This window comes from Camelus ferus, chromosome 18 (genome assembly GCF_009834535.1).
Source record: "Camelus ferus isolate YT-003-E chromosome 18, BCGSAC_Cfer_1.0, whole genome shotgun sequence".
In the NCBI taxonomy this organism is placed as follows: domain Eukaryota; kingdom Metazoa; phylum Chordata; class Mammalia; order Artiodactyla; family Camelidae; genus Camelus; species Camelus ferus.
Genome location: NC_045713.1, coordinates 19,252,873 through 19,264,376, shown reverse-complemented (window position 1 = coordinate 19,264,376; position 11,504 = coordinate 19,252,873). Strand labels below are relative to the sequence as shown.

The following is an 11,504-nucleotide window of genomic DNA, read 5'->3' as shown; positions in this document are numbered from 1 at the left end:
GTAGGGAGGCCAGCAGGAGTGGATGGGACTGAAGGATTTAGCCCCCCATATTCATCCTTTCCTTTGCCTGGACTTGGGGGAGGGCAGCCTCTTGGGTGAATTGAGGACACGGTGCTACTTCCCTCCCCCTTTCATGGTTCCAACAGACCCCTCCTTGAAGCAGAATCCTGCTGTGCCCTGGGGGGTGGGGGGCTCAGATGATAGGATGTGAGTGTTGGGGGTCACATCGACAGGCACCTCTACCTGGCCCAGCACCCACCTTCTTAGGCCAGAGTCAGGCTTAGCATCTGCCAAGCCTTTTTGGTGCTGGCTGGCTTCTCCCCGCCACCACCTGGAGGAGTGACAGGGGCACTGTCTTAAAGGAGCAGAAATGCCCAAACATGGAGAAGGGGGAGAAGACTGCAAAGATCGCAGCTTCAAGGGACTTGAGAGCAAGAGGCCGAGGAAAGGAGGCTGGCTTTACAGGACACTGCTGCCAACGGGGCCCTTTAAGGTTATTCATTTCTACCTCCCCCAACTTCCCAGAGGGGAAACTGAAGCCAGAGAGGGAGAGCCACGTGCCAAGAGCTGCAAATGGATCACCATCAGGGAGGCTGGGGTGTGAACTGGGATGGAGGTGCACGCGCTCTTGGGTCCCTCCCACTAGGGTCTCCGAGCCCAAAGTGGGAAGGTGTTCTTCCCTTCCTGAGGGCTGAAGCTGAGGATGGGAAAGGCATAGTGAAGGACACAGAGATAGAGCCCGGCCCATCCCTGACCAGTCCCAAACCTCAGCTGAACCATCCATAAAGAAAGGTTGAGAGGAAAATTGTCTCTTAGGTTCCTCCAGCCAAGACATGCAAATCTTGGGGGACAGGGGCCCTTGTACCCTTCCCCTACCCATCTTCAGAAGGCAAGTCCCTGAAGGCTGGCAGGGTTTAGGAGAAGGGGGGAGCCTCGCAGCAGCAGTTGCTGCTAGATTAGGAGAGGATCAGGTCCTGCTTACCCTGGGGCGCAACAGCCTTCACTAACCATCTCACTTTGAGAACAGGGCATCCAGATCCCCAAACCATTCCCCCTGTCCCATTTGGCAAGGCCAATTCTCTCCCCAGTCTCCTGAGGCCAAGGTCTGGGGGAGCCCTAGGGATTAGACAAAACCAGGAGAGACAGCGGACTTCCCCCAGCTAGCCCCCAGCCTGGGTGGCCTGTGATCCCAGCTGTCTCCTGTCCGTCTCCCAACAGGACGCAAGGCCCAGAATAGCAAGGTCATAAGCATGGGTAGGGCCTCCTGGAGGTGGGGGCAGAGGCTGAGGGGCATGAGTGTAGACTCCCCACTGCTTGGGAGAGGCAGAATGGTAAAAGGCAGAGCTGGACAGAGGTGGGGAAGGGAGAGGGCCAAGAAAATAGGTGGGATTCTTCAGAGCCTGGCCCCTCCTTGTTGGAACCCACCACCCACAGAGCTGGGAAGCCCAGAGGTGCCCTCCATTGGAAGAGGGCACAGCTGCATTTCAGTTCAGAGAGCAGAGCCTGGGTTTAATGGGGGAGGGGTTGGGGTGGGGAAGCAGGGGAAGATATTGCAAACTCAAATGCCCACAGGCCTAGCTCGGCATGTCATGTGAGTGAAGTGGGTTGGTGGGGATGGAGCACACGTCGAAGGTGGGTACCACATCAGGCTGCATCTTCTGATTTTCAAGAGAAACCAGTAATCTGAATTTTATGTGACATTCCAGTGGAAACATTATCCAGGCCAAGCAAATCATGTCAGCAGCTCCAACCTAGATGAAACTTCCCATTTTACAGATGAGGATACTGAGGCCTGGAGAGGCTACAACTTGCCCAGGCCAAACAGCCAATGAGAAGCAAAGCCAGGGGTGGAAGCTAGCACTCTTTATCATCTATCTTCCAGCTTCCCAGCTTGGCTCTGAGAAGGGGGGCAGTCAGCCTGCCCTTGGGCCCCTCAGCAGCCAGACTATGGCTGCATCTGGCTGCCGCATTAAACCTCTCCCAACACGCCACTGCACCCCCAGCCCCGCCCCCCCAATCTCTCTTGGCCTGCCTTCTCCCTAGGGTAGGAAGCCTTAACTGGAGTTCAGAGCAGGAAGCGTCCTTGGAGGTCATCAATCCTGATGTTCACTGTCCTGTCCTATTAAGAGAACTTGGCTGGAGAGCCTGAGAAGCACTGTCTGGCTCTGCACTTACTGCTTAAGAAACTAGACAGCCCCCAGAGAAGCGATGGGCCGAAAGCACAGGACTGGAGAGCAACAGGGGCTTGACCTGACCCAGCCCTCCGGCCTCTCTGCTCTGGCGCTCACAACACCGAGAGGGCTGCCTTCCTGGACCATCTGTCCCAGCCCCCACTGCAAACACTGGCCACAGCCATCACGATGGAACCGAGATAAACCCTTTTATTTATTTATGCTTCTCCATTTTGTTTAAAACAACAACAACAACCACCTTAATATAACTGACAGCCCTTCCCCCTCACCCTTCCTTGGGTTGGGGGGTGGTTAATGGGGAAATGTCCCCCAGGGGTGGGGCTGACCATAAGAGCCCCTTGGGGAGGTAATGGAGCCTGAATCCCCTGCCCAGGGGACGGGGCACCTGTAGTGTATGAACTGGGGAGTTAACAGGTCTCTTGAACCTTTTTGTACCAACATATATGCCCTTGGCTGTCAAGGGTCAGGAAGCATGTGGGGAGGGGATTCCTACCACTCCTCTATGTCCCTGCCCAGCCCCAATCCCACCAACTGAGGGCTAGGGCACAAGAAGAGTGGAGAAAGGGTGGGTAGGGTGTCTCACACGAAGGAGTACTGGTTATTAATTGCTCTGGGATGGCCCCCTTCTTCTCCATCGCCCCCTAGTGGTAACTGCTGGAGCTGCACCATCAGGGTCACCCCGGGAGCCCCACCAGATCCAGCGCCTCCCTGGGCCTCCGTGCCTGGTGCTACGGCCTCTTCCAATTCAACCACGGGGACCAGCTCAACCACGGGGACCAGCTCTTCCTGGACCCCTCCACTGCCCGCTTTCTCTTTCTCTTGCCTCTCTTTGGCTGCTGCGGCTGTTGCTGCCGCCACTTCTGGCGCCCCCGACGCCTCTTCTGCCCCAGGATGTGAGGGATCTGTCCATGAAGGGGGTTCAGGGGGCTGGGGTGGGTCATGGGAGGTGCTCGGTTCTGGATAGGAACGGTAAGAAGACAGACTGATTGTGGAGGGAGGCAAGCTCTTGTAGCAGTTCCCCCTTCACTCATCCCTCCCAGGAGCCATGTGCTATCTCCCCCATATCCCATCTCCTGAGCAACCCCCCCATCCATGGAAGATGGATCATGGGCGGTGGTGAGAGGAGGACCACACTTACACACAGTCACTCGCTCCGAAGGGCATGAGGGTGGAGGAGGCATCGGGGTAGCATCGATCTCCCTCGCACACCCCTGCATGGCTCCCGGCCTGCTCCCGGCCTGGGGGGGAGGGGCAACGTGGGGACAGATGGGATGTTGGGGTGGGGAAAAGGGAAAGATCAGACAGGGACATCAGACATCAGGGGAAGGGGGGGGGTGTTCAGATCGAGCATCCCCAAGAAGGGCAGGCCCAAGGCAAGGCTGTGATGAAGGGCAAAAACAAGGCCAGGAGGATGGATTTGGAGACAGACAGATGATGGAACAGAGGGGTCCGATGGAATGGGAATGCACCCACCCAACTCTCAACTTCCTCCCGGCTCCAACATGGAGCCCTCTGCCTTCCTTCATCCTCCGTGTACTCCTTTTCCTGTGAAACCCCAACACCCAGGAACCTCTCTACCCCGCTCTCCCTGACAAAGCCTCTCCTCCTCAAGCCCTCCCGCCCCGTCTTTCTGGCACACACACCTCCTCACTTCTTGGGTGCACGGGCACCTCCTCCCCTGCAGACCTGCTCTGCTCACCCTGCTGTCGCTGGGAGGACACGACATAGCTGACAAGGACAACGTCACTGGAGCCTCCAGACTCCAGAGGGATGGGGTGCATCCGGAAATGCTCGAGCATATCGAAAATGGACTGGAACCACAGGTGCTGGACCCGGCACTGACCTTCCTCATTCAGCGACAGACGCAGGTGCTGAGGGCAGGACGAGCGGGGTAAAGCAGGAGCCTGAGCCCCTGCCAGTCACAGAACCCTTCTCCCCAGATGGCAACATTCCCCAGTCTACCCACAAGCTCGCCACCTACAAGGGAGCCTTCTCTGCAGTCACTCACCTTGGCCTTGCCCTGGAAGTTGAAAGTGAGGACGTACTCGCCCCGCCTCGTCTCACTCTGACGTACCAAAAAAACACCATGGGAGCCAGTACCTCCGGCCAGCACTAGCTGGGCAGCCTTGAGTCGAGAGAGCATCCCGTGGAACCAAGGATACCCTGAGAGGGGCTGGTCCCCCTCACCTCCCTCTGGCTCCCCCTGGAACAGTAATGACCCTTCAGGAAGGAGAGAGGGAAGGAAACCAGGGTGTCAGGGAGAAGAAAAGCCTGGCCTTCCCCTCAAATATTACTCCCACTCTGTTCCCCCCTAGTACCCCAGGTCGGATCCCTCAGGATCCCAAGGCAAGAGTTTCTGGAAGGTGGGCAACCAGGCCTGGAGGCAGACACACACTCACACCTCTGGTACCTGTGGCTGTTTCCGGAGTGTCCAGGGGTGGGTAGGGGGCCGAGAGGGGATGAGCTGTCCCTGCTGGGGGTCCCTCTTCAATGGGGATACGGGGGGGCAACTCTGGGGGAAGCAGTTCCATTGAGTCAAAATGGGAGGCAGCAATGGAGGTGGAACTGGGGGAGATGGATGCCGAGGGGCGGTCTGAGAGGCCCCCATATGCCCCTGGAAAAAAAGGAGGGCAAAGTTGAGAACTTGAGAAGCTACTCTTTGGAACGACTGGTCTGCTTGGGCCCACTTTCCCACCAGCCAGTCTACCCTGTGTGTATAGGCGGTCAGGTGGCTGAAATGCTGGCTCCTTCTTCAGGCAGTGAGCCTGATGGCTTTTATTAATGGCTCCTAACTTATGCTTCATGCTTTATGCACTACCTGTGGAATCCAGATGTGCATTTATCTTTTCTGAACTGACAGCTGAAAGTAGAGCTATTGTTGCAGAGGTGGGGGTTAGAATTCCTCAAATATTTTCATGTTAAAAAGGGGTCACTTTTGGCCTACAAGACAAGGCCCCCAACTCTCAGAGGCATCAGAGTTCTGTGAATCCCCCAACCTGACCAACTTGACCTTCATGTTAACTTGTATTCACGTAACCTCCGCTTTAGCCCAATCAATCCATTTGATTTTTCCAGATCTCCTGGGCTCTCCCCATCTCAGGTCTCTGCTCTCACCATTTGCTTCCTCCAAGTCATGTCCTCTTCTCTCACCTCCCTGTGTAGCATTCCCTGTCTGTTCCACCTTCCCTGATTCTCTTCCTCCTCTGAGTGCCCAAAGCTTCCTGCTGGTGCCACTCAGAGGACACTAAGCACAAGCTCTCCATTTGGAGTCCTGCTTTTTAGAGGGAGTGATGTCTTGTCAACTCAGCTAGACTGAGCCCATGGAATAGCTCTGCGCTCCCCATTCTGCCAGAGCCCAGCACAGGGTCGGGATGTACTAGGGCATTCCTGAATGTCTGCTGAGCAGCAGGCTTGAGCCTACAGGCACGTTGGACATAGTGCTCAGGACAGGTCTATGCTGAGTGCAGAGTGTGGTGGCTCAGGCACCAAGCTGGCATCGCCTCTGTCTTTGTCAGTGACTCTCGGATGACCTCAGAAAAGACACTTCTCTCTGGTCTTAGTTGCCTGAAAAATGAGGAGATTGGAATTGATGACCTGAAAGGTCCATTCCAGCTCTAAGATTCTTTAATTCATTTTTTTTACTCATCAAATATAGCCTGTGTGCTAATCACAGTGAAACTAAAGTTCAGAATGGAAGATCAGAAGAAAAGGGTGTGATGGAGTCTAGAAAGGTGAGCTGGGGCCAGGTAGACACTCTTTTGTGTGTTTATGTGTGTGGGTAGGGTACATGTGTATTTAGAAGTAGGGAATCAAAAGTAAACTTAGTACCATCAACATAGGCGCAGAGATGCAGGGTAAGAACAAAACAAAGATGTATACAAAGTGTTCTGGAAGTCTGAAAAAGAGAACCATTATCTCCAGCCAGAGTGGTGGCCTGCACAAGGCTTGTGGAAAAGGGAAAAAGGCTGGGCACAGAAGGCTGGATAAGAGTTGACTTGGAGCTCCTGTTGGCTGGTGATGGTGATGGTTCTAAATGGTAAACTGTGGCCTGATCAGGGACAAAAGCCAAGCATCCGGTGGGTGGCAGCTAGGAGCAGGAATAAGGGACACAGTAGAGCCTGGAAGGAGGGCCTGGCTTGATGGCCAGGGGTATTGTGTGGCAGGTCCTGAGGTTCACAGCGCTCTAAGGCTCCACCCTTACCCTGTGACAGGCGATCGTTGCTCTCGCTGGGCCCCAGCAGCAGCCCTTGGCTGGGCAGACTCTCTGAGTGATTCAGGCAGGGCAGCTCCAGGCTGTCTGTGTTCTCCCTTGTCAGGAACGAGGTCCCAGGGGCCAGGGGTAGGGTCATGGGGCGGGGACTGGTAGCAGGGTAAGGTCTGCGGAGACAGGGAAAATGGTGCTAGGAGGAAAGTCACCAGGGGAGAAGCACAGGGCTGATTCCCATCCTCGTCCCTGGTGACAGAAGTCAGGCTTCTCACCCCGGGCTCAGGCATTCTTGGATGTCAGATACCCAGGCCTTCACATGTAGAGCATCAGTTGTCTCCAGGATATACTCCGAGGGGCCTTCCACCTATGGAGACAAGAGGAGGCCCACAGGCCACTTCCAGGTCTTGGGGTTCTAATTCACCCCTAACAGGAACTAGAATATCCTTCCTCTCGTCCCTCCTCCCAAAAAAGCTGCAGCCCCAGGGACATGCTCTCAAGGCACCTGACGTACGTGCACCTCCTTCCACCAGGATCCCTTGCTTAAAAGTGCTAAGAACTCTCTCCACAGCACGAGTGCTCCAAGCGGGCAGGGGAGCCCAGAGCTCCTACCTTAACCACAAACGTGTTCTCCCGGTCAGGCATCTCCAGGGCTGTGGTTGTCCGCACATCAGTGATGCTAGAGCAGGGAATGCTGAGTCGAGGCCGAGATGCCTAGGTTGGGAGAGAGAACAAGGTCCAGATTTTGGGTGTGCACAGACCAACTTTCCCTTCCCTGCAGAGATTCATTTTTCCCTCCACACCCTAAGGGAGTTAGACAAAAGGTAGTAATAGTACTTTCTCAGTCCTGCCCTCGGCTACTAACCCAGAGTCAGGAGCTACCTTGAAAAACCACAGTAAGCAAACATAGGTATGTGAGCCGAGTCACCATCCTGGCTGCTTAATCCCTTGCTCCCAGTCACCCACCCGCCTTAGGCCTCACCTTTGGTGGTACAAAGAACTCCAGACGACTGCCTCCTCCTCCTTCGCCTTCACTTCGAAGCAGCAAACGACACTTCTGCCACTGAGGTTGCCCTCCTCCCCCTGAGGAAGGCCCGGCCGCCCCTCCTCCCCGGCCCACTCCAGCTGGGTCAGGGGCTGCCTCTTCAGCCCCCATGAAACTCAGCAGCTCTTCTCTCTGCACCACGCCTGCTCCGTCCTTCAAGGTCCCCCCTCCCCGACTGAGTCTCAGCCTCTCAAAACGGTGAGTCCATCTGTCCCCAGAGGATGTTCCGTCACTAACCAGTCCCCTACCAATGGTCCCAGCCCCACCAGAGGAGTTGGAGTTGCTGTTTCCACCCAACACTGGGGGGCCCGATGAGGTCTCCAGGGGCCCAGCTGGAGAGGGAGGGTCAACGGTCCCCCGCCACTGCAGGATGCCACGGACTGAACCGCGGACAGAGCGACCCACTGAGCGGAGGGAGAAGCGCTTCTTTAGCTTCGGCTTCGAGGAGGAGGTCGTAGAAGAGGAAGAGACCGAGGAAGGGAGGGGGCCGGCCAGGTCCTCAGAGGATCGAGAAGGGCCCAGCACAGCCAGGGGCCCGCCCACCCTGCAGCTCTCAAGGGACAGGTCCTGTGGCGGGATCTCCACACCAGGACTCAGAGGAGTCAGGATGGGTGGCGAGAGGGAGCCAGAGGCCCGGGCCACCTCAGCTTCAAAGTGCTGCAGGAAGAGCTCAGCAAAACGGCGGGAGAAGGTGGCCTCAGCCCTGGGCCCTGCGTACTGGGGGTGGGAGGCCAGGTAGAGGCGAAAACGATGGGCAAAATCCAGGGCAGCAGCCCGGGCATGGGACTCGCAGAACTCCCGCCAACTAGGGGGAGGAGGGGGGGGCAAGGGGGGAGGGGAGGGGGAGGCCCCATCCTCTGGGGAAGGGGCACCATTCATGATGGCCCCCAGGAGGTGGAGAGGGGGAGCCTGTAGGGAGGGGCAGCAAAGAGGGAAGCGGCCAGAAGACACGGGGTGAGCGGCAGCAGCTGCAGAAGGAAGAGGCACATACATGGAGTCACTGCTGAGGTGGGACTGGGGCCAGAGCCCCACCCCGAGCCAGACTCCCCCCTCCTCTGGTCTAGACTCCTCGGAAAGCAACGGTGCACGAACAACCACCCTGCCTCCCCTCCCTTCTGCAGATCCTCATACCCCATAAGCCCCAGCCAACCAACCGGCTCCCCAGTGTCTGGCCTGCTCCCACTGCTACCTCCCCAGTCCACTTCCAGTTTTGGCTCCCGGGTGTGGCAGACGGCTGGGCAGCGCTTTCCTCTAAGTGGGGATCTTTTCCACAATACCTCCCTTCCCTAAAACGACCCTTCAATATTTATTATATACTTTCCGATGTGCTGTTCTTACCTTTCCCTGTGAGAGGTCTTAATAGCCTCTATAATAGATGAGGAAACCAAAGCTCAGAAAAAGTTCCAGAACTCCAAGTCTACTGTTTTCCCCGCTACACAGTCCTTTTCCCCAGGGACTGGCTGGACCAGCCTCAGTCACCGCCCCACACTGCCCCAGCTTTCAGGGGAGCTAGGCCTACGGAACTTAGAGACCTTGCCTCATGCATCCTGAGGTCCATCTCTGAGGAGGGAGGGTGGATGGATGATGGAGTGAAAGAGTAACTGTCTTGAAAGGTGACCCCAGGGCCCAGCACCCAAGCACTGTGTGAAGGAGGCTTGGAATGGCCGCAGCCCACTTCTTTGGTGCCCCTTCAGTCTAGGGCCCAGAGGCAGCAGCACCAGGTGAGGACAGACTGTGGACTGGGTCTGGGCAAGTCTTTGCTGGCCACAAACTAAATAAAACATAACAGGGAGTTGGGTCCTTGGCTTTTTCACCTCCCTCTTCTCGAGCGTGCCCTAAAGGCTGGTTAGTCTGGTAGGTAAGGCCATAGGTTATGGAGTCAGACTTAGGATGAAATTCCATCTCTGTCCACCTATTAGCTGTGTGATCTTGAACAAATTATATGTCCTCTCTGAGCTTCAGTTTTCATATCTATGAAACAGAGCTAATGATCCCTAACCCCTAGAACTGTTGGGAGAATTAAATGGAACATGTTTGTGCCTGACACAAAGTAAACACACAATACATGACTGCCCTATTAACTATCTTTATGGGTTCCAATTTTCTAAGAGAAATTAGTGAAAGGAAGAGCCTCCCCAAGGTCTTACAACTAGCAGGTCGCAGAGATGGGCATGGAATTTACAACCCATGGCTCTTCTGTCTGTGTTCCTCCCACATATTATATTGTAAGATGACTGGCACCAAGACTGGGGAGAGGGAAGTTCAGGTAAATCTCCCCAAATCTCAGATTCCTGCTCAGACCCACAGTCAGCAAACCCCTCTCCTTCCTCCTTGGTCTAGGCCCTACACACTCAGATGGCTCCAACCATGGGGATAATTCCAAACTAACGAGAAGAAGCCAGGAGATGCAAGAGTCATGGGGCACAAGGGAACCGAGCCAAGAGGTGCAGACACAGCAGACAGACCAATCTCCAGGCAGAGGCCACCTCCGCTCACACGGGCCCACCCAACCCTCTGCACCACAGGCCGACCCAGCCCCCTTCAGGCCCGCTGACCCTGCGACTCCTGAGCTGGTGACTCAGTTTCTCTTCTGCCAAGCGGGAATCAGACACATTTTCCCAGTGCACCTGCCTCTTGGCTCAGTTCTGCTATTTCCCGAAGGGCGGGTGGTGGAGGGTGCAGGCTCCGCTCCTGGCTCGGACCCTCCAGGACCGGTGGTCAATCCACTACGACCCGACCCTCCTCCCTGGACACCCTCTACCCGCCCATTCCCCGGGGCCGCAGCCTCCAGGGAAGCAGCCCTGTCTGCTGCACTCTCCGGGGCCGGGCACCCCTCCTGTCTCTAGCCCCCCACGTCCGCCCCCACCCAGGGATCCCCGTAGGCGCCGGGGCCGGGTCGCTGAGAGGGAAGAGGGACTTGAAGAGGGGGGTTCCGGTTCCGGTCCCACCTGCATCTCGGTCCCCGCGGTTAGCTCCGGCGGCGGCGGCAGCTCCCGCTCCCTGCCCCACCCCCCACTCCGCGACTAGCTCCCAGCCCGGTTCTGCGCAGGCGCCGGGACCCCTATTTTCCCGTCACCGAAGGAAGCGACCATAGAGAAGAGCGGGGAGAGGGAAGGGCACCTTCACACTCACTTCCGCCATCCTCCCACTCCGTGCAACCCTTCCAGAGCTAAGAGAGCGTGACTCTCGGAGGGCTCAGTGACTTCTCCAGTTGCATCTAAAAGGAACTGCAGAAGCAGCCGTAGGAGAGAGCTGGGTCCCGCTAAAGCGCCCTCCAGGAGGAAATCTGGGACAAAGGGGAGCGGTCTACCATAGAGAAGGCGCCTTAGGGGAATAGAGTCTCAAGGCCCTGATGGAGGCTAGAGGAGCCACCGGTACCGGAAATCAGCGAGATAAGAAGGCTTTTTGAAGGGCCCGCAGCAGCCTAGAGCGCCTGGCCGGGCTGAAGAGGGGTTCGCGGACGCCGCCCCCAAGGAGCTGGAGGAAGGAAGATGCGGGTGACCTTGGTGAGGCCCTGCGAGGAGGCGGAGCCTGAACTTACGACCTTGGCTTCTCTGAGGAAAGTACTGGAGGTTCTAGGAGGTTCCATCTCAGAGCTGGGAAATAAAGGGGGAGGGGGGACAGGAATAATGGGGTCAGTTTTGGACGTGCTTGTGGAACGTCAGTAGGAAGGTGGACATAGTCTGGAGCTCAGAAGAGACATTAAGGCCAGATATACAAATTAGGAATCATTGAGGTATGGAGGGTAGTTGAAATCATGAGCAAGATGAGCTCCTCATCAGTCAGGTCTCTCATTGACCAGCTCCAGCTGACCTAAGTAATAAGGGAATCTTTTGACCCCAGACGTTGAAAAGAATGGATCGAGTGTCTTCAGGTGCAGCTGAATAAAAGGGCCAAAAGATATCAGAACCTTGTCGTTCACCTCTGGGCTCTGCTTTCCCCGTGCCTTTGGCCTCACTCTCGGGCAGGGCGCTCCTCTCTTAGTGGCAAAATGGATTTCCACAGCTCCAAACTTAAATCGTAATAGGTTAGCAACTCTCGTAGAAGGAACATGTCTTTTTTT

The 11,504-nt window shown here is 56.2% G+C and overlaps 1 protein-coding gene across 6 annotated transcripts; it reads right to left on the bottom strand.

Annotated features, from left to right (window-relative positions):
* Nucleotides 1-2,363: 2,363 nt before the first annotated feature.
* Nucleotides 2,364-10,507, bottom strand: SH2B1 (SH2B adaptor protein 1). 6 transcript variants are annotated; one of them, XM_032460563.1, is made up of 10 exons: nt 10,390-10,507; nt 7,379-8,409; nt 7,009-7,110; nt 6,672-6,763; nt 6,394-6,569; nt 4,603-4,806; nt 4,201-4,412; nt 3,892-4,063; nt 3,331-3,430; nt 2,364-3,148 (listed from the first exon to the last, which is right to left on the bottom strand). In XM_032460563.1, exons 2-10 carry the CDS (start codon nt 8,318-8,320, stop codon nt 3,130-3,132), a joined length of 2,019 nt encoding a protein of 672 aa, XP_032316454.1. In that variant the 5' UTR covers nt 8,321-8,409; nt 10,390-10,507; the 3' UTR covers nt 2,364-3,129. The 6 variants fall into 6 exon arrangements, with proteins under 6 accessions (XP_032316454.1, XP_032316451.1, XP_032316452.1 ...); XM_032460560.1 differs by lacking the exon at nt 3,331-3,430; XM_032460561.1 differs by lacking the exons at nt 3,331-3,430; nt 10,390-10,507 and adding an exon at nt 8,780-10,058.
* Nucleotides 10,508-11,504: the final 997 nt, after the last annotated feature.